General features: G+C 37.8%; 1 protein-coding gene across 5 annotated transcripts in view; it reads left to right on the top strand.

Annotated features, from left to right (window-relative positions):
- Window positions 1-22,724, top strand: part of LOC149843450 (protein REDUCED CHLOROPLAST COVERAGE 1-like) — a 40,093-nt gene that overhangs the window by 4,130 nt on the left and 13,239 nt on the right. Inside the window, exons 3-19 of one of the 5 annotated variants that reach the window (XM_089999808.1) lie at window positions 235-296; window positions 1,068-1,160; window positions 1,247-1,297; window positions 1,766-1,838; window positions 10,020-10,310; window positions 10,391-10,458; window positions 10,648-10,779; window positions 11,645-11,686; window positions 11,840-12,364; window positions 12,485-12,642; window positions 12,822-13,341; window positions 14,498-14,560; window positions 14,657-14,758; window positions 14,932-15,249; window positions 15,354-15,446; window positions 15,561-15,662; window positions 15,755-15,859. In XM_089999808.1, coding sequence (XP_089855934.1) covers window positions 235-296; window positions 1,068-1,160; window positions 1,247-1,297; window positions 1,766-1,838; window positions 10,020-10,310; window positions 10,391-10,458; window positions 10,648-10,779; window positions 11,645-11,686; window positions 11,840-12,364; window positions 12,485-12,642; window positions 12,822-13,341; window positions 14,498-14,560; window positions 14,657-14,758; window positions 14,932-15,249; window positions 15,354-15,446; window positions 15,561-15,662; window positions 15,755-15,859 — 2,798 coding nt within the window. Of the gene's footprint in view, window positions 1-234; window positions 297-1,067; window positions 1,161-1,246; window positions 1,298-1,765; window positions 1,839-10,016; window positions 10,311-10,390; window positions 10,459-10,647; window positions 10,780-11,644; window positions 11,687-11,839; window positions 12,365-12,484; window positions 12,643-12,821; window positions 13,342-14,497; window positions 14,561-14,656; window positions 14,759-14,931; window positions 15,250-15,353; window positions 15,447-15,560; window positions 15,663-15,754; window positions 15,860-22,724 lie in introns of those variants that run through there. The other 4 variants (XM_089999807.1, XM_089999810.1, XM_089999809.1 and 1 more) reach the window with 4 other exon arrangements.

Genomic DNA, 22,724 nt, shown 5'->3' with positions numbered 1-22,724 from the left:
CCAAGATATGGCCTCCTCACAGCAATTATCGTTGGTTGAGTGCTTCATCAAGTTATGCATATGCATGATGATTGAACTTTGGTCATTAGATTGTATCCCATTCAGAACCAACGCGATGTTATCTGGCCAATGACTTTTTGGGAGTTTGGGTTATAGAACTAATGTTACAACTTTTGAACAAATTCAATGTGTTTGCACTAATTTGTTAGTGACCAATTATTTATCTTTATGCAGTTCTTCCAGTAGTTTTGGACATCACAGTGAACCTCCCCAATGATTCTCAAGTTATTTTGAAGGTATGGAATTTCAAATTTAGATGTTAAGCCTAGCTGTTGGTGCGCGAGGGGGTCCAGGTATGATAAAGTGGATCCCCAAGGATATATAGCAGATGTACAATGGGTTGTTGGATCACAAGATAGAGTTAAGATTGGATCCATCTAACCTATTGGTTAGAGGCAAGTTTTATATTCTGTGTCAGCCATGTACATGCTTAAGGATAGCTTTTACTAGCTCATGAATCAAATCCACCAGTTTGAGTTTGATATGATCAGTATGTTTGAACATAAATGCGTGGGCCATTGCTTGGTGTAATGGCAAAGTGCCTAGGCTGTCAATTTCAGTGTTCAGGCTTCGATAGCGACCACTTCATGCAAAACCTAGAAGGTTAGGACCAATGTTGTCAGTATCGGTATTGGTCCTGTATCGTTTGGCCAATGATTCAAGTGAATCGGCCTATACCCATAAGGGAATCATTCTGAATCGGCCAAAAAAAATAATTAAAAAAATGAAGTGTCAATCAGAACATGACACATGTTAAAGCTATTAAAATAATATTAAAAATTAATTTTAAGTATTTTTTACATTTATTAAAAAATATCCGATTCAGGGGTGAAGTATATTGATTTTTCTGCCGATACGATACTGACAACATTGGTTAGCACCATCTTTAATCTGCCCCTCTCCAGCACTCCGAAATAAGGGACCACACTGATTATGGCACTTTTATGCAAAGTTGAAATGTCTGTCTTCCTATTTTATAGTCCATGTTTTGATGTATTTTGGTGCAGGGAATATCGACGGACAGGATCATTGATGTTCGCAGACTGTTGGCAGTGAACACAGAAACATGCAGCATAACCAACTATTCTTTGTCCCATGAGGTAACATCCCAGTCAAGCTCCAGCAATATTCTCATACCTTTTTAGCAATATTCTCACATCTCAACTTGAATTTTGCTTTGGTTCAGTTTGTAATGAGTGTCCAACTTGAGCATCTAAGCATAGACCTCGCCTTCCAGGTCCTAATTCTGTTAGATCTTTTTTTCTTTTTTTTTTGAAAATTTGATAGTCAAGCTGGGGGATAGTTCCCATGGGGTTCGAACCATTATGATAGTGACCTAACCATCCAGCCATCTCAGTGGACCCTCATTATCTCCTTACCCTTGGTGGATCTAAATTTATGTTTCAAATGATATAAGTGCATGGATGTTCATTTGGATTTGAATTTTGAAACCAAACAACAAACCCTCACCATTTATCTAATTGGGCAGGGAAGGGGTTTACCAAATATGTCCAAATGGATCCAGTTCAGCCAGATATCGTACACCAAACCCTTGCAATTGATGAACTGATCATCTTTATTGATAATGTGCATCATATCTTTGACAGAAGATCCACAAAAGAAGTTCTTCTAGACAATCTTGGGATGCTGGTTTTGTTGCCAAACTTGGGGTATTCGGGTCACATTTTAATGTTGCAACTTGCAGGTAAGAGGACACAGGTTGAAGGATTCAGTGGACATCTCTGCACTGAAGCCCCCAGTTCTCACCCTAGTTGAAGGTAAAACCAACTTGATTGTTATTTGGGCTCGCTGCTAACCTCAAGCTGGTGGTCTGAATGTTATCAGAGACCAGTAGAGCTGCAAGGCATCAAACCCATGTCAGATTTTTCATGTTTCAGGCTGGCTAGGCCAAGTTAGTGGGCCCAGGTTTGCTGAGTTTGAAAGTTACTCTGGCCCAGTAGAATGGGTCTTGGTCCAAATTTAGGGTTTTTTTGCTGCAACCATTGTCAGAAAATTGGGCCAAGTTGGAATGTTACACAATGGGTAGAGGGAAATATCCATCCCAAATTTCTATCCACATGGGTGTGCCTAAAACTACCCTTTTGATGGTCTAATATAGGGATGTCAAGGTTTGGATTTGGATCGAATATCCAACTGAATCTTGATCAGTTTAGTTGTATTAGGTGGACTATCGATTAACATTAATCGGATTTGGATTCGGGTTTGGTGTGGATGACTAGCTATTTTGAAGCTTAGTCTGCTCACTTATCCAAGTCCGGGTCCTACGGTTACAAGCCTCAATTGGCTTAAGCTGCTCCCTATATCGTTGCTCAACGGTCCTACAAATTCATGCCAAGGCCAAACCCAAAATGCTTATATACGATTTGCTAGGTGGGTCAATCGGGCCGGACCCAGTGGGTCAATCGGGCCGGACCCACGCGCACCTTTATTCACCATATTTGAATCTTGAGTCTCAACGTGGTTTTGAGCTGGGAATGAGCTCAGATTTGCCTTTGGGAATGCTGATAATTAAATTGGTGAAATTTGGTGGCAGCAAGGCATGGGTGAAAACAAATCCAAACCTAATCAGATATTGAAGACACAAATCCAAACCTAATCAGATGAAGAATTATGGGGGATTCTTTTTCTTAAAAAAACCATTTAAAAAAACAAACTTCTAACTGTTCTTTTATTATTGTGATTATTAGTATTTTAAATGTTGCTTTGTACTCAATTTTATTGCCACTTGTAGTATGCTTCTCCTTGCTCTGCCTAAATGCTTTTGTAGTTACCACCGAGGTAGTATCCCATGTGGTAAGCGGAGTCCTGTGCCAAGTTGAAGGTGTTACACCAACCTTGTGAAAAATGGATTTCAGAAAAGAGATGTCAAGCCTAGAGGCACGTTCTTAAGATCGCTATCTTTAGAACTTCAATCGCCCCACTCCGGGAAGTCCGAAGATGCGAAAAGGGGTTTGATACGACTGAATTCCCAGGATACAACTAGGCTTGAACCTCCAGAGAGTCACTGCTTCGCAAGGACAGATGATCTCTACCACACTTGTACTCTGCAAGCCAAATCGAGAAGAAGGAAGAAGAAAATTTTGGAGAGTCGGAAATTTCTTGTTTCTTCAAAAGACGAAAATAGAAGATATTTATAGACTTTTAGAGAGGCCAAAACATTTTTGCGATAAATGAGATTAATGGCCATAAAACTGACGGTTTGAAAATAGGACGAAAAAGTACCTGAACGGTCACCCACCTTTGACTGTCAATCAAAGGCCTCCAAAACCGCCCAACAGTCACAATGCAACATTAACTCGATATGCATGCAACTTAAAGCTTTTCAAACGGCCAGATAACTCAAACCGAAAAACAAAACGGATATGCGCGCGCGCGTCTGCGCGAACGGCGCGTCCATTGCTGCACGATGCGCAACAACGTCCGCAATCCACCTAAAGAATCAAGGCTTACCAAAGTAAAGAATAGATAACAAACTCTCTATTTAAACCTCTTGAAAAACTTTTCTCTCTTAGATATGGGACTAAACTTTTTCAAAACTCTTTTGGTAGTAATCATTAATATTTTAAAACTTTCATCACAATCCCCCACTAGTTTTAAAATATATTTGGCTTGCATAGAAACTTATGCATTAGTGAGAGTGTCTGCATGACTTGAACCCCCACTATTTGAAAGAAAACCTAAATTAACCAAGGTGCTAAGTGGACTTACCTTGAACTTAGCTCCTTATATTGTTAACGGAGTTTTCAATCATACATAGGTTTTCAAAAGTTCGATTGTGTGGATTTCATGTTGGCACATTTAGAGCCTTGTGCTTTCCTGAATTCATGAGTGCTCTAGAGAATTGCCAATTCTCATAAGAAACGGCTCACATTTCTACACTCATATAGGTGAGTTTGTCTAGGTGTACTGTAACACACACCTTAGCCTTAAGGCCTACAAATTCATTAAGAGCTATTAGCTCAACCCTCATATTAGTTACAGCTCATGAGCACACATCAGTAATGGGCTTACATAAATATGCTCAATATCTGTCATTCACCAATTCATTTCCCATTGAACCTATGCATGTGGGATCTCCAGCGCTCTAGGTTGGGTATCCTTAGGTGATGACTTAATTGGCTTAATTCCCATTCCCCTCGATGTTTTATTGATGACATCTCTCGAAAGGCATTTCGTAAATGAGTCTGCCAAATTTTGACATGACTTCACATATTTCAATGAAATAATATTGTCATCAATCATTTGTCTTATAAAACTGTGTCTTAGACTAATATGTCTAGACTTCCCATTGTATTTCATATTACCTGCTTTACATATAACTGATTGGCTATCACAAAACATTGAAATAGCAGGTATAGGCTTCTCACCTAGTGGAATATCCACTAGCATATTCTTAAGTCATTCAGCTTCTCTACAAGCAGATGCCAAAGCAATAAACTCAAATTCCATTGTAGAATGAGTTATACAGATCTGTTTCTTAGACCCACATGCAACTGCTCCTCCTCCAAGGGTAAAAACCCAACCACTCGTAGACTTGGAATCTTCAAAGTCAGTATTCCAACTTGCATCACTATACCCTTCAATAACAGCAGGAAACTCGGTATAGTGAATTTCATAGTCTAAAGTATGCTTTAGATATCTAAGAATCCTGTTCACTACATTCCAGTGTTGATGACCAGGATTATTAGTGTATCTACACACTTTACTCATTGCATAGGCAATGTCAGGCCTTGTGCAGTTCATTGCATACATAAGGCTACCTACAACACTGGCATATTTTAATTGTTGAACACTAGCACCATCATTAGGAGTCAATTTCATATTTGGATCATATGGGGTGCATGCTGGTGAACTATTAAAATATCCATACTTTGTAAGAATTTTCTCAATATAATGTGATTGACATAATACAATGTCATTTTTATTTCTTATAATTTTGATTCCTAAAATAACATCTGCAACACCCAAGTCTTTCATACAAAACAAGGAAGATAAAAATCTTTTTGTTTGATTTATGCATTCACTATTGTTACTCAAAATAAGCATATCATCAACATATAAACAAATAATAATAATTGAGCTACTATCTACTTTACTGTAGACACATTTGTCCGCATCATGAATTTTAAAACCATTATGCACCAGAGAACTATCAAATTTTTTATGCCATTGCTTAGGGGCTTGCTTTAATCCATATAAGGATTTCTCAAGTTTGCAAACTTTGCGCTCTTGCCCTAGCACTACAAAACCTTCAGGTTGCTCCATATATATCTCTTCATCTAATTCTCCATTCAAAAGGTTGTTTTCACGTCTATTTGATGGATTTGGAGCTTATATATGGCAGCCATGACAATCAGAATTCTAATAGTAGATATTATGGTTACAGGAGCAAAAGTATCAAAATAATCAATACATTCTTTTTGTTTAAAGCCTTTTGCAACCAAACGTGCTTTAAATTTATCGATTGTACCATCAGCTTTTAATTTCTTTTTGAAAATCCATTTGCAGCCAATAGTTTTGCAACCAACAGGTAAATCCACTAATTTTCAAACATTATTAGACATAATTGATTCTATTTCATCATTAATAGCTTCTCTCCAAAAGGCAGCATCTTGAGAAGACATAGCCTCTTGAAAAGACACAGGATCATTCTCAATTAGAAATGTATAAAAGTCAGAACCAAAATTAGTTGGTTTTCTAATGCGTTTACTGAGTCTAACTTCAGTTTCTGGTTCATCAACACAATCACTAGAATATTCAATCATGTCATTTACAGGAAGTTCATCTACTATAATCCGACTGCCATCAAGAAGAGAATCAAATGCATTTTTATGTTCTATGAAAGATGCATCTCTAGATTCTACAATAACATCATTAACAATGTCCAAAAATCTATATACTTTACTATGTTCAGCATACCCAACAAATACACATTTAAATGCTTTAGGTCAAACCTTCTTCCTTTTATTTTCTGGATTTTAACATATGCTAAACAACCCCAAACACGAAAATAACTAAGATTATGTTTCTTACCAAAACACAATTCATAAGGTGATTTATCAGATTTGGAATAAGGAACTCGATTAAGAATATAACAAGCAGAAAGTATAGCCTCTCTCCATAAGTTAGAATGCAAACCCGTATTAAGCAGCATAGCATTCATCATTTCTACAAGTGTTCTGTTTTTCCTTTCTGCTACTCCATTCTGTTCAAGAGTTCTAGGAGCTGACGTTTGATGGATAATACCATTATCTTCACAGAATTTATCAAATTCTCCACCTAAGTATTCACCTCCTCTATATGTTCTTAAATGTACAATTTTTGTTTTAAACCTATTTTGTACTTCAGCTAGATAAAGAAGAAATTTGGAAAATGCTTCAGATTTATGTTTCAACAAATAAACATAACAAAATTTTGAGTAATCATCTATAAAGGTAATAAAGTACCTATTGCCACCACGACTCAAAACATTATCCATCGTACACACATCAGAATGCACTAATTCAAGCAATTTATAATTCTTTTCTACACTAGGAAACGGGAGTCTAGTTAGCTTAGTTTGAATGCATGTCTCACACTTATGTTTATGTTCTATTCTCACATGACACGGAAGAAGACCAAAGTTATTCATATTATGAATGCAACGAGAATTTATATGTCCTAATCGTGAATGCCAAAGAAAATAGGAGTCAACCATATAAACAGAAGTAGTAGCTTCATTTATGCTCATCTTGAACATACCACCAGTGGCAAACCCTTTTCCTATAAAGATTTTTCCTTTGGTCACAGTTACAATCCCAGACTCAATAACAATCTTAAAACCATTTTGTGACAGGAGATCTGCAGAGATTAAATTTTTTTGAACTTCTGGAGCATAGTGGACATTCTCAAGTGTTAGGAATTTCCCGGAGGTGAACTTAATTTCCACACTCCCTTTTCCCAGCACTTTAGTTGAGGAAGAGTTTCCCATAAAGAGATTGCATCCCTCCCACACTACTTCATACGACTTGAACAAGTTCCTGTCATTTGCCACATGAACAGTGCTTCCAGTATCCAGGTACCAGTCCTTATTTGCAGCCACCATAAAGGTTTCAGAGATTACAACAGCAAGCCTCTCCTCTGACTCATTTGGCTTAGGACCAGTCCTCTTCCGTTCTCTGCATTCTCTAGCAAAATGACCAAACTTGCCACAAACATAGCAACTAATTTTCTTTTTATCAGTTGGCTTTTTCCCTTTCACAAAATTCTTTTTTATTTTCTGGGTTTTCATGATTTTGCCACCCTTGTTACTAACAAAATTCACTTTAGGATAACCTTCTTTAGGACTCGAATTCTTTTTGTCACGAAGACGAGTGTCTTCATCAATTCAAATGTCCTTAAGAAGGCCATCTAAAGTGATTTTTTCATTTTTATGTTTTAGGTGATTCCTATATTCTTTCCAGGAATCCAGCAGCTTCCCAATGATGACAACAACTTGGAAGTCATCATCAAGATACATACCTTCTCCTTTGATCTTATAGGCCAGTATTTGCATCTCATAAATTTGAGCAAGTATAGGCTTATCATCAACAATAGAAAAATTAACATACTGATCTACGATAAACCTTTTGTTACCAGCATCTTCTGCATTGTACTTGATCTCGAGAGCATTCCACAACTCTCCAGCCGACTCCAATGGTGAATACAAGTCAAAGAGAGAATCGACTAAAGTGTTTAGGATATGCCCTTTGCATCGGTAGTTGTCAGTAAACCACTTCTCTCGCTCTTTCTTCTGTTCTTCTGTCTCAACTTCTCCAGCAGCGACAGTGGGACAGGGCTTTTTGAGAACATAGTCAATATGCAGCTCGGATAGCAAGAAAGAGACCTTTGATTGCCACCGCTTAAAGTTTGACCCATCAAATCGATCGAGTTTTTCAAGGTCACGGCTAAGTAGATTGATGGAGTTGAATGTCGAACCAGAGGCCATATTGAAGTTCTAAAATTGTTACACCAACCTTGTGAAAAATGGATTTCAGAAAAGAGATGTCAAGCCTAGAGGCACGTTCTTAAGATCGCTATCTTTAGAACTTCAATCGCCCCACTCCGGGAAGTTCGAAGATGCGAAAAGGGGTTTGATGCGACTGAGTTCACAGGATACAATTAGGCTTGAACCTCCCAATGTGTCACTGCTTCGCAAGGACAGATGATCTCTACCACACTTGTACTCTGCAAGCCAAATCGAGAAGAAGGAAGAAGAAGATTTTGGAGAGTCGGAAAATTCTTGTTTCTTCAAAAGACGAAAATAGAAGATATTTATAGACTTTTAGAGAGGCCAAAACGTTTTGCGATAAATGAGATTAATGGCCATAAAACTGACGGTTTGAAAATATGACGAAAAAGTACCTGAACGATCACCCACCTTTGACTGTCAATCAAAGGCCTCCAAAACCGCCCAACAGTCACAATGCAACATTAACTCGATATGCATGCAACTTAAAGCTTTTCAAACGGCCAGATAACTCAAATCGAAAAACAAAACGGATATGCGCGCGCGTGTGCGCGAACGGCGCGTCCGTTGCTGCACGATGTGCAGCAACGTCCGCAATCCACCTAAAGAATCAAGGCTTACCAAAGTAAAGAATAGATAACAAACTCTCTATTTAAATCTCTTGAAAAACTTTTCTCTCTTAGATATGGAACTAAACTTTTTCAAAACTCTTTTGGTAGTAATTATTAATATTTTAAAACTTTCCTAACAGAAGACTCAGGTTCGAATCCCTCGGCTGAGATATCTGGTAGGGTCTGCCTAACCTCAACTTGTCTTTAAAAATAAAATGCTTTATTACTTCTTCTTTTTTTTAAAGGCAAGCGGGGGTTAGGCAGACCCCTACCAGATATACAACTTTACCATTGGGTTTTGAACCTGCAATGTTCCAACACAACACAAGGTGACGTGCACTGGCTGCTCTTACCAGACAAGTTGTTTATTTGCTTAGCATGCAGCTCCACTATTGCTAACCATCCATCTCAACATTTATTTAAGCGCCCATACCCATAAATGCTTAAGATGGATGGCTGTCAGGCATGTTGACGTTGCATGGTGGTGTGAAGTCTTATTTTTCTTTATGACGAGGAACTCTCGCTGAAGTGAGAAAAACCCTGAGTGGGACCCACGACCCGAAAGCTACGATGTGCCACTGGGGTTTGTATTAGTTTATTGCTTCAGGCATCAGTCTTGAATCCCACCCCACTTCTTGCTCTGTTAACTTTACTATGAGTCAGTGTAACAGATTTGTGATATTTTGAGAAAATAATGAAAAATACAATCATTTAATTACCGTTTTAAACTGCCAAAATATTGCATTATTAGTGGTTAGATGAAAATATCAATTTTTTATTATGATATTACATTTATATCGTTATAGTATCATTAAAACATCAGTTAACTTTTTTTTTTCTTTTTTGCGTATTACTTCACAATTTGTTATCTTACTTTGTGTTTTTTTATCTTTTAATTTACTTGTTTTTGCCAATTTTCCGATAGAAATATGAGAAAAAAAGTTGTTACGATATTTTCACTACCGATAAAATTACGTTTCTGTCATAAAATATCAGCCATCTGACGCGCTACAGCGACAGTGTGTTGATACCTCGAAGAGAGAGAGAGAGAGAGAGAGAGAGAGAGAAGAAGAAGCTTGTTTCCTACGTGGTGGTTATGTGATCCAAGGAGTACTTTACAAAGTATAGTGTTTTTTTGTGTAGCGATTTTTTTATGTTTGTGAAAATCGCTGTAGGACGGCGATTCTTTGTATCAAACACACACAACACATAATAATCACACGCGCAGCGATTTTCTGTGTTTTCTGTGGATCGAGTACTTTTGTAAAGTACTGGGGTTCGATCACTGGATGTGCTAGTGCTATGGGCTTACATGGGTTTGTTGTTGGTGGGAAAAGCAGAGGAGTACGAGGAGCAGCAGGCGGTGGAGCACGTGAGGAGGTTGCTGGACATCGTTGCCTGCACCACCTGCTTCGGCGTCTCCGCCAACGGCAGGTCGAAGCCGGCCGACCCCAAGAAGGACCCACCACCACCACCATCAAAAGATGAGGCAGCCACCAGCACCACCACCCCCACCCCCACCTCTTCGACGGACGTCACCGAGGGCGAGGGAGAGATGACCGGTGCCTTCCCGCGCCTCGCCCATTTCTACGACTTCTTCTCGCTCTCCCACCTCACCCCACCCCTACAATGTAAGTCTCTCTCTCTCTCTCAAACCGATATAGTTTATGTTGGTAACACTGAATCCATGCATTGCTTTAAAATTTTGCAGTCATACGGAGGTCTACAAGGCCAAGTGGTGATGAAAATCGTTCTGATGGAGATCTCTTCTCTCTTGAAGTAAACAGTTCTTTCTCATTGTATTGCAACTGCTGTCACTGTCGATTTATAGGAAACTTGTTGTCTGCATAGCACCGATCGTGTTGGTCTTATGCATTCCGCTAAGATCATTCCACTTGAACCAGAAACGATTCTTGTATTTGTAACATGTGATTGCTGTGCCTTACATTTGATTTCGTTGATGGGCAGGTGAAACTTTGCAATGGCAAGCTGTTTGTTGTTGAAGCCTGCACCAAGGGGTTTTACAGAGATGGGAAGCAGAGAATCCTTTGTCACAACCTTGTTGACTTACTTCGGCAACTTAGTAGAGCCTTTGATAATGTTAGTCTGCACCAAGTTTCCAATTTGAGACATGTCTTGATCTGTTGGTCATACTGTACTTTTTGTATGTGGTCATGCATTGGTCATCATTATGGAAAATTTTAAGGCTCTGTTTGGGAGCCTTGAATCGGAGGTGTGTTGTGGTTTCTCCAGTGCTGCCTCTCATGCTCTCTGTTGTTTGGGAGCAGTGGTGTTGCCAAAACACTGCAATGGGAATGGAATTGGCAGCCTCAACACCACATTTCAACACCATTCACAAGTGGAAGTTTTTGGCAACTCCATACTCAACGCATAGAAATGGTGTTTCCATGCCAATGCAACGCTCCCAAACAGAGGCTTCATTTTCTCATATATAGAAATCGTTTCTTTCTTTTTGGAATGAGGGTTGTTATTTGTATGTTCTGTTTTTCTGAAGCAGTTTTCTTCTACAAGTGAAATGTTATAATTGGGGCTTCTTTGAACAAATTGTGGCCTTCACCATCTTAACATTTCTCTGTGTGTGTGTGTGTGTGTGTGTGTGTGTGTGTGTGTGTGTGTGTGTGTGTGTGTGTGTGTGTGTATCTTTTTTACAGTTTTAGACACTATTCTCTGAATATCATGGTTTTTCATGCTTTCTAGTTTTGAAAAATTCTTAAGGGCATGTCGCAATATTTTGTCAATGTTTGTTGACAAAAACTCAAAACTGTGGGACCACAAAGGCTGGTTTGTATTAGAGAAGCTGATCCGAAATTCATAAAATGCGTCTAATTGTAACTCATTGCATTTTGATACTCCATTCGGTTATATGTTGAGTTCAAGTTTGCATTGCAGTTCTTATTTTCAGCTCTAACTTGTTAATTAACCTTTCTGGTTCCTTTTCATGCAGGCCTATGATGATCTCATGAAAGCATTCTCAGAGCGCAACAAGGTCTCTGTGTTCTGTCAAATGATAAATTTTATGTTTTAGACAAAACTGGGCCTGCTTACTTTAGAAATTTAAACTTTTGCAGTTTTGTTCTACTGCCTAAATGCTTTTCAATTTACAATATGGTTATATACTTAAATTGGTTTTATCATGCAGTTTGGAAATCTTCCTTATGGATTCCGTGCAAATACATGGCTCGTTCCTCATGTAGCTTCGCAGTCACCTTCAGATTTTCCTGCACTTCCTGCAGAGGATGAGACTTGGGGAGGGAATGGAGGTGGCTTAGGAAGAGATGGGAAATTCGATACAATTCCTTGGGCAGATGAGTTTTCTTTTCTTGCATCCATGCCTTGCAAGACAGCAGAGGAAAGGCAGGTTCGTGATCGGAAGGCTTTCTTGCTCCACAGCCTTTTTGTAGATGTTGCAATCTTCAGAGCTGTTTCCTCTGTGCGGAGCGTTATGGAGAGGCCGGATTCTGCTTCTGTTGCTGACAGTAATAAAATCCTGCACATGGAGAAAGTAGGAGATTTGTGCATAAGAGTCACAAAAGATGTTCCTGATGCTAGCTGCAAGGTGGATACAAGAATTGATGGAAGCAAAACACTTGGGATGGACCCCAAGAAACTTGCTGAAAGGAATTTGCTGAAAGGAATAACTGCTGACGAAAATACAGCAGCCCATGTAAAATCCTAACATCATTGTCTTTGTCAATGTGAATTTTTCTTTGCATGCTTGTATGTGAAATTTAATGTTCTCAAAGTTATATTGCTCAGCTCCAAGAATATGAGCTTTTGACTGCAGGATATTGCCACTCTAGGTGTCATGAATGTACGATACAGTGGTTACATTGCTGTAGTTAAAGTGGACAGCAGTAGGAAAGGCAACACTATCTCTCCTGTGGGGAACTATGAGATTGGTGATCAACCTGAAGGGGGCTCCAATGCCTTAAACATCAATAGGTTATCTGTTAATTCCTTGAAAAACTACCTTCTGTTTTTACTTTTAAGTTCTTGACCAATCTTTTGTCAAATTCTGTCCAAGTAATTGCTAGAGAGTCTTCAGTCTCTCGTCGTTTTGGGCTTTTATTCCTATTTCATTTTAACATGCATATTCATATTTATGAATATGGATATTTCAGTTTGAGGACACTTCTCCACAAAGAGCCACTTCAGCAGCATAATAAACTACTTCCCCAGATACAAAACTTGGAAACTGAGGAGCTTCGTTCAGCACAAAACTTTGTCAAGAGAATATTGGAAGCAAGCTTGACTAAGCTTCAGGGAGAGGAACAAGATAGAGGCAACTTTATAAGGTGGGAACTTGGAGCATGCTGGATACAATATTTGCAAGATCAAATCACTGCTGAAAAAGAAAAAAAGAAATCCAATGAAAAGGCCAAAACTGAAAAAACTGTAGAGGGGCTTGGAAAGCCACTTCGGCTGATCAGGAGTATGAAGAAAAAAACTGATACATGCAGTCCAAAATTGTGTCCTGATGATGAGAAACACAATGAAGCTACCGGTGAAAGTGAAATTTCTAAATCTGTTGACCATGAATCTGTAAACAAAGCAATGGAGAATGAAGCAGCACTTAAGTTGTTGGTATCTGATTCAGCTTTTACGCGGTTGAAAGAATCTGAAACTGGTCTTCACTGCAAGGTAGGTACTAAAATTATTAGGAGATAAGGATTAAGGGTGTGTTCTCATCTTGCATATAATGGAACTAGTAATGTGGTTATTACTGTTATTTATTACTCGTTCTCTCAAAAACAAAATTACTGTTATTTTAACTGACACTAGACCAAATTATTCATCCAATTACTTAAGATCATTGGCGAGGAACAATTAGAGGCACACTTAGTCTTGTTAAGACTTTGAATAGGTTGTGTCGGGGAAAATATGCAGATGTTTCTTCAATTGACATGAGTTTCCCTTACCTCTCAGCAGTGCAGGTTAAATCTGAGAGATCATGGTCTGCCAGAAACTCGGGTTGCTTAACAAAATGAGCTCTGACTCAGCCCTTGAATGAGACCAGACCTTTCATGTAGTGTGCATTGTCTCCATCACTTTATGCTTATGTCCTTATCTGTTTGTTGAATATTGTTTTACAGCTTTCTGAAAAAGCTTAAATAGGGATTAACAGGATTCCCTTGTTGGAGTGAATCCACTGTGGCCTTGGCGACTTGGTTGAGTCTTATATCAATCTAACCAACATTAATTGGAGGCTATTCAACCTGACCAAGTTGTCCTGAACCACAATCTCCTAGCCAAAAAGGTCAATTTCTGTATTGGCTTGATCTTCTCATGTTGGCCCTGAGTCAACTGCAACACTTCATCAGGACTTGAGCACCTTTAATAGGATTTTTGCAGAGGTTATAGTGTTGTTTCTCTCTTGGGAATACTGGTTAAATCTTCAAGGTCGAAATCCTGGTGAAAACTCACACTTTTGGTTCAACAATCTGCACGAGTCAAAAAATGAGACCTAGGGATGGCTTGAGTCATCCCAGACCCAATAGATAAGGATGCTGCAGGAATGGTACTTAGTGTCATGCTGCAGAATTTACCTGGAAGAGTTCTGATCCCTGTAAAACTCCATGCTAGGATTTCTGGAGGTCAATCAGAGCTCTTCTGAATAACAGAGTTCTTCCGTGGTCATGGGCAGTATTTTCAATTTAGACCTCGAATGATACTAAATTTTGTCATATGGAACTATGGTGAGTACATACCTAATGGAGAGTCTATATGTGACATAGATGTCCATCACTTCAAGTATATGAATTAGAAAATATTCTTATTCATCTTTTCTTATTCACAGTCACTGGAGGAGCTCCATGAGATGGCACAGAAATATTATGAAGAAGTTGCACTACCTAAGCTGGTACTTACGATTTGTAATTAGTCCTCTTTTGTTTATTTTCACACATATCTGTGCTGCATAGAAAAATTACTTGCTGTACCTTTTCTCTCATACTAGGTTGCAGATTTTGGTTCATTGGAACTTTCACCTGTTGATGGTCGGACACTAACTGACTTCATGCATACAAGAGGCCTACAGATGCACTCTCTTGGACATGTTGTAAGTATCATGTTTAAAGTATTAAGTAATAAATAACCTGTCATCTGAGGTCAGGAAGTTGAGCTGTGATTAATTCCTTATATTGCTAGATATTAATTATTAGTATGAATTTTGTACTACACTATGCCAAAAACAGTCTCCAATGACTCATGTCCTGTTATTTTGTGAACCAGGTTAAACTGTCAGAAAAGCTTTCACATGTGCAGTCACTCTGTATTCATGAGATGATTGTAAGAGCTTTCAAGCATATCCTTCAAGCTGTGATTGCTGCAGCTTCTAGTAAAGAAGAGTTGGCTGCCTTGATAGCTGCAGCACTAAACTTATTGCTTGGGGTTCCTGAATTGGGGGAATCTCATAGCAGTTGCAATGTAAATTTCCTTGTGTGGAGATGGCTAGAGGTATTCTTGATGAAGAGATACAAGTGGGAGTTGACCAACACCAGCTACCGAGACATACGAAAGTTTGCTATTCTAAGGGGATTGTGCCATAAAGTAATGGGCAATTTCATTATCATTTAAATCTGCTGGATTTGTTTTGTTAACCTTTCCCAAAAGGAACTCCACCTTTAACTAATTATAATTAAATATTTCTCCAGGTAGGGGTTGAGCTCTCTCCTCGTGATTATGATATGGATGGTCCAAAGCCCTTCTGTAAAAGGGATGTTGTTAGCCTCATACCAGTGCATAAGGTGATCCAATGTACATGCCATCATTCTTTGTGAAATGTTTTTCACCAAGTGGCATGGCTTTGGGTTAAGTGATGGATAGTTGATTTAATGCTTTGCATTTTCATTTTATGGCAGCAAGTTGCTTGCTCATCTGCAGATGGGCGAACCCTTTTGGAGTCTTCAAAAACAGCTCTTGATAAGGGAAAGCTTGAAGATGCTGTCAACCATGGAACAAAGGTATTTGGCAGTCTACATTGACTAATAAACTGATGCATGGCAACCTGCTATGAGTCACTTCTATGATTCTGAAAGTATGTCGGATATTGCAGGCTTTAGCCAAGCTTATAGCAGTATGTGGCCCTTACCACCGGATGACCGCTGGAGCCTACAGTCTTCTAGCTGTAGTTCTCTATCATACTGGTGACTTTAATCAGGTGTGGTCCTAATTATGTATTCATCTTGACTTTTGGATTATATAATTTTCTGAAATATCCATTTCAGCATACAATATGGATACAGGAGTTTTGTGACAAGTAGGATGCGGGAGAGGCACTCAGACAAAAAAAGGTCCCAACTTAAGACCCTTAAGTAAAGAAAGGAATCAAAGTCATGAATTACAGGGGAAAAAATGGTCAAATACAGCACAAACATCTCATATTGTGTCAATCTAGTCATGTGATTCTTGTACAAGTTCAAGGATGCATGGTATAGCCATGGAGGAGTAAGAAAGAACAAATACAGAAGAAGTCTAGTTGCTTCATTAACAAAAAAATGTAGTTACAAAGAATGTATGTGTCAACCCCTCCTAACCTCCTACTACAAAATAGGTTGACCTCTTACTTTGACTCGTACACACTTATTACATGAGATTACAAGAATGCCCTTATAAATACAGGAAAAAATCATGAGTGGGTACGACCAAAAGCTTGTAATATGCTGATATTAATTCCTTAACAGTTCTAAATCATGTCTTTGAGAAAGAGAAAGAGAGTGTTATAAGTGTGCATGTGTGTGCATTCAAATGCCACTTTTTTTTTGTGTGTGTGTGCAAGCAATTTTATTTTGAACTGTACTGGTGCTCGAAAGTTAGATATGGTTCCTTCAGTGCCTCTATATTTTTGTAACTTGCTTATTGGTATGTGGTCACTTTTTTTATTCAATGATTGTGCACCTGCTAGGATTTTGGCTAACATTATCATGTCCTGTGTTAGGACATTGAAATCTTAGTTGTTATCACCTATAAATTTTCTGCTGTAAATGTGAACTGTTATTTATTATGACTCAAGTAATAACGACCCATGGGTTGCAACCACGGTGGTGTTTTTAAAATTTTAACTTGGTCATGCTAAAAAAAAACAGGGAAAAAAATCATGTGGAGATCCCTAGAGTGGGTTTAAGTACATGCTACAGTGTTCTCAATGTTTCATAACTAGGTACATAAACTATACATTGTAAGGGCTAAACTATGTCACATAGGTGCGGGTGCAGGTGCGCAGGGTGCGACACGACAATTTTAAAAATATGTGTATATAATATAGATAAAACTGGACTTAGGGTTAAGTGAATCTACTTTCAAACAGAGATGGACCTCATGGTTGACTTCACCTGACACAAAGGAAGTTGTGTCCAAGTGTCACGGGTGAATTTCTCGTTTAGAAGTGTCCATGTTACATAGGGGTTAAACTAGGTTTTGCTGCATATCTACCAAAGCCTCTGTCTCCTGTCCAAATTCAGGTCCATCCAGGATGATTTGCTAAACCATAAAAATTGTGCCTGAATCTTGTTAGACCTGGATGTAGTGCTATTCCAGATCATATCATGAGCAAATGCATTCACAGCTGGATCCTAGAAGATCCAACTTGTAAGTGTGAGTTGTTAGAAAAATCAGGATGAATTTGGGTTGTCGACCCTGTTGACCAAGGTTGTAAGTAGTGTATTGTTACCCGTATCGGTCAACCCAATAGTAACACCGTCTCATATCGTATCATAAATATATCGTAAATTTTAAATAAAAAATTCAAAAAATCCAAAAAAATCAAGAAAAAATAAAAAAATAAAAAAAATAAAAAAAATAAAAAAATAAAAAAATAAAAAAAATAAAAAAAATAAAAAAATCAGAAAAATAGTAAAAATTAAAAAAAAAATCATCACATGAAATAATGACGAATTGCACAAACTACATACATAAAATCACATTATGAAGCATTTATGTCTCTATTACATACCATAAGAGTCATACTTTCATATTACTTAAACAAAAACATCGCATAAGAACAAGTTTTTTAATAAAACATGAATATATGATACATTAATAATCATAATCATCTTCATTATCTTTTTTCTCTTCTCCTTCTTCGACATCCACTTCGTCCCCAATAAACGTAAGGTCTTCATCATCTATCGCTTGTTCTCCTTCCGTGTTAATCCATTGAATGTCTTCTTCGTTCAAAAGAGCACCTGCTTCTTCTTTAACTTATGCATCAAATTCATCAAAATGTTTCAAATTGATGGGATCAATTGCTCTTTGTGCCTATTTGCCAATAATTTTTTGATAAAAAGGTGATATGAAAAAATTAAAATTAGTTGAGTTTTAAATGAAAATGACAAATAATCTTTGCAATTATATATACCTCTGCTTCAGTCGTAAGTTATAGCGAACGTAGACGAGTGTAATGAAAAGAGGCGGAAGCACCAATGGAGTAAAAAGCACTCTTTAAGAGTGACCTCAAGAGCCAAGAACACAAACACTAAAAGCGTACACACAAAACTCTCAAAAGTAGAAAATGACTTAAAGTCATAAGTTGGATTTATTGAAGAAGGGAAGAGAAGGGTGAAAACCCCATGCTTACAAGAGGAGAATACCTCATCTATTTATAGAGGAGGGAGTCTAAAGGAGGGGACCACAAGGGGCTCCCTTGTAGTCGTTGGGAGCCCCAACGGTCATAAATTTGACCGTTGGGGCCCCAACGACTACAAGTGTGGGGCCCTTGTGGTCTTACAAAAAGAAGAAAATAAAAAGGGAAAAAGGAAAAAGCAAAAAGAGAAAAAAGCAAAAAAGTAAAAAAGCAAAAAGAAAAGATTACATTGTGGTTTTACAAGAATACCCCTATCGGGTATTTCAATTAAAAGGGAAACTGTATATATATACATATATGTATATATATACTTATATATATACGAATGTATATATATAAGTATATGTATATATATATATATATATATATATATATATATATATATATATATATATATATATATTACATATTTTAACACGCCCCCTCAAACTTTACGGGGAGAAGACCGAAAGTTTGCTAAGAAGAAACATAAATCGTGGAGTTGGGAGCGCCTTGGTGAAGAAGTCAGCTAGTTGATACTCTGAAGTCACATATGGTAATGAGATGGTCCCTCTGAGATATTCGTCTCGAACATAATGACAATCAATTTCGATATGCTTGGTCCGCTCATGAAAAGTGTGATTGCTGACAATGTATATCGCACTTTTGTTATCACAGCAGAGCTTGGTGGGAGTGGAAATGGGGACGCCCATGTCACCAAGGAGACTCCTGAGCCATACGATTTCCATAGTTGTCATTGCCATGGCTCGATATTCAGCTTCAGTGGATGACAGTGAAACCTTCTACTGCTTCTTGCATCTCCACGAAATGAGGGATTCACCTAAAAAAATACAAAGACCCGTTATTGAGATACGATCATTGGGATTTCTTCCCCAGTCAGCATCAGTAAAAGCAGTTAAGTCAAGAGATGAGGAAGAGGATAAGAAGAGTCCCTTGGATATAGTATTTTTGATGTATCGCACAATTCTCATTACGGCCGCCATATGAACCGAAGTAGGTGCATGCTGAAACTGGCTTGCTGCATGAACCACATGAGCTATATCTGGACGTGTGATGGATAGATAGGTGAGAGATCCGATTAATTGACGGTAGGGGGTTGGATCCTCAAGAAGAACACCATCTTCAAGTCTCAGTTTCGCATTAATAACTTCGGGAGTCTCAACTTTCTTTTCATCAAATATTCCTGATTTGGTACAAATTTCTGCAGCTAATTTCATTTTTGATAGGATGTATCCTCGCGTGGAATAAGCCACTTCAATTCCTAAAAAATATCTCAAATATCCAAGATCAGACATATCAAAAGTTTCTTTTAACATAGACTTTACATCATTTACTCCCTTTTTGTCATTCCCAGTGATGATCATATCATCAACATACAACAGAAGCATAATAATGAAGTCACCTGTCCTTTTAACAAAAAGAGCAGTGTCAGTATAGCAAGAAGAAAATCCTAAATTGATTAATACATTACTAAACCTATCATACCAAGCTTTAGAAGCTTGCTTAAGTCCATATAAAGCCTTTTTTAATTTCAAATTTTTTCCATTTAAATTCATACCTGGAGGCGGTTCCATATAAACTTTTTCATTTAAATTACCATTCAAAAAGGCATTTTTGACATCAAGTTGAAAGATTGGTCATTTTTTAATAGAGGCTATAGAAATAAGAGCTCGGACACTAGTCATTCGAGCAACTGGGGCAAAAGTTTCATCATAATCTATCCCATACTCTTGGGCATATCTTTTGGCTACCAACCTAGCCTTATATCTTTCCAATGAACCATCACTCTTAGTTTTTACTTTAAAAACCCATCTACATCCAATGAGTTTCTTGCCATTGGGAGGATCAATGACTTTCCAAGTTTGCACCCTTTTAAGAGCATTAAGTTCTAGTTCCATAGCTTCATTCCAATGAACATATTGTTTAGCATCATTGTAATGAGATGGTTCATGAAAAGAGTGAAGAGCAAGTAGGCATGCTCGAAAGTTAGGAGAAAAAGAATCATAAGAAACAAATCTATTGGGTATTTTGGAGATCCGATTTGATTTTCTTTGAGAGGTTTCTTCGATTGACTCACTTTGAGAGAATTTTTCAAGGGCACAAGGAGGATTTCTTTCATTCCTTCTAGAGTAGACTTGTATTTGTCTTGAAACATTTTCTTCTAAGTTTTGATCATCATTTGGATGATCAGAATGATCTTCACCAAGGGGTTCACTAGGATCAATAATCTATGATGTTTTCTTGAGGCAATAAGTCAAATAAAAAGGAATAATCAATATTTTCATTTGGTTGGTGCGAAAAACCATTTTCTTCTTCTAGAAATGTGACATCTTTTGAGATATAAAGTTTGCTTTTTAGTATGTCAAAACATCGATAACCTTTTTGTTTTTCGCCATATCCCAAGAAAATACATTCAATAGCCCTAGGAGAAAGTTTATCATTTTTGTGAGTTAGAACAAAGCATTTACATAAAAAAATCCTTAGTCTTTTATAATCGGGAGACATATTGTAAAGTTTTTCAAATGGAGAAAGATTTTTCAAAGAGGATGAAGGGGTTCTATTGATAAGATACGTTGAGGTTAGAACCGCTTCGGCCCAAAAGGATTTTGGGATATTTTTTGAAATTAATAACGTTCTTGTGGTTTCTATTATGTGTCTATGCTTTCTTTCCGCAAGACCATTTTGTTGCGGAGTGTTGGGACAAGAACGTTGATGACAAATTCCATTTTCTTTTAAATAGCTTTGAAAATCATTGGACATATATTCGCCTCCCGAATCGGACTTAAGAATAGATAGATTTCCCAAAAATTGATTTTTAACCATTGCATGGAATTCTTTAAAGAAGGAGAAAACTTTGGATTTGCGAGTTAGGAAGTAAATCCACATGAATCGAGTGAAGTCATCAATAAAGACCACATAATACGAAAATCCTCCTTTAGACAAAATAGGGGAAGGTCCCCACACATCGGAATGAACAAGTTCAAATGGCCGAGTGGTAAAGTAACTTCTTTGAGGAAATGGAGTAGCTTTAGATTTCCCAAAAATGCAATCTTTACAAGTCATGTGATTGTCTTTACAAGTATTGTTCAAAAACGGAAAAAGAGACATTTTTACAAAATTTGGATGACCAAGTCTCTCATGCCAAATTCCAATACTTTTGTTTTTTACAAGATTTCAAGATGACTTAGATGGAAGAGTCAAAAAGTCCATAAAATAGAGATAAACCCTTCTATGGCCTTGCCCAATCAGCTTCCCTGACTGGAGATCCTGCACGGTGCAATCTTTAGGTGAGAAAGAGACTTGACATCCATGATCGGTGATTTAAGAAACGGAAAAAAGATTTAAATTAATTTTTGGAACGATTCTTACTTTAGGAACGAAATTTTTTTAAGAATTTTTAAAATCAAGCGTTCCAATACTTTCAATTTTCAATGATGTTCCATCGGCCGTTGAAACATAAAAAGATATGGGTTCGGAAAAAACATTTGAAAGAGAGTTTTTATGAGATGTCATATGAAAGGAAGCACCGGAGTCTAGTATCCACATACCTGGAGGTGATGAAGAATAGGCGATGGCGGCTCCGGATGTTGAGGAAGAAGTCTTGAGAAGATGTTGGATAACTTCAGAGATATGATTAAGAGTCTCTTTGATATCTCCCTCTTTGGCACTTTCTTCTTCCTTCTTTGGAGAATTTTCTCCAACCGCGACTACCTTTCCTTTAAGTTTGGGACAAACCGGTCTAATGTGTCCCAGTTCATTACAATAATGACATATTATTCCCTTTCTAGGCCCATTACTATTTTGTTAAAGTGAGGAGGTCTATAGGCTTTGACATTTGATCCGGGCCTAGTAACGGCCAAAACTTCATCATTCTTAATGCTTAAGCCAAGTCGAGTTTCCTCTTGGCATATTTTGGCTAGGGCGTCTTCAATAGGTAGGGCTTTGCTTCTATGGAGAATAGATGCCCTAACTTGTTCAAATTCCGGGCGAAGACCATGAAGAAATTGAAAGAAGTGCTCCTTTTCAATTTGTTCTCTTCTTAATTCAATATCTTCCGGAGCCACCCATTTAGGCTCAAGAAGAACAGGTTCATCCCAAAGAGGGGTTAGAGAGCTAAAATAGTCCCGGACACTCATATCCATTTGTTTGGTGGAACGAATTTTTTCTTGACAAAAAAATTGTCGAGCAAGATCCTTTTGGGTATACATACCCTTAAGGAAAAACCATGCCTCATTGGCCCTTCTAAATTTGGCAATATTAGCACAATTTTTAAGGTCAACATTGTTCATAAACCATGCCAAAATTTTGGCATGGTTACTTTCCCAATCCTCAACTTTGGATTGATGTTCATTGATAGCTTTGATGCGCTCATCGCCATCTAAAGCTTTTTCAACCTCATTTTCAAATTTAGTGAGAACAAAAGAGGGTTCGGGAGTAGTTCCCA

The sequence above is a fragment of the Nuphar pumila genome, chromosome 3 (assembly GCF_984573655.1).
Source record: "Nuphar pumila chromosome 3, dmNupPumi1.hap1.1, whole genome shotgun sequence".
Lineage (NCBI taxonomy): Eukaryota > Viridiplantae > Streptophyta > Magnoliopsida > Nymphaeales > Nymphaeaceae > Nuphar > Nuphar pumila.
The sequence above is the reverse complement of the archived record's forward strand: the minus strand, read 5'-3'. Positions and strand labels throughout refer to the sequence as shown.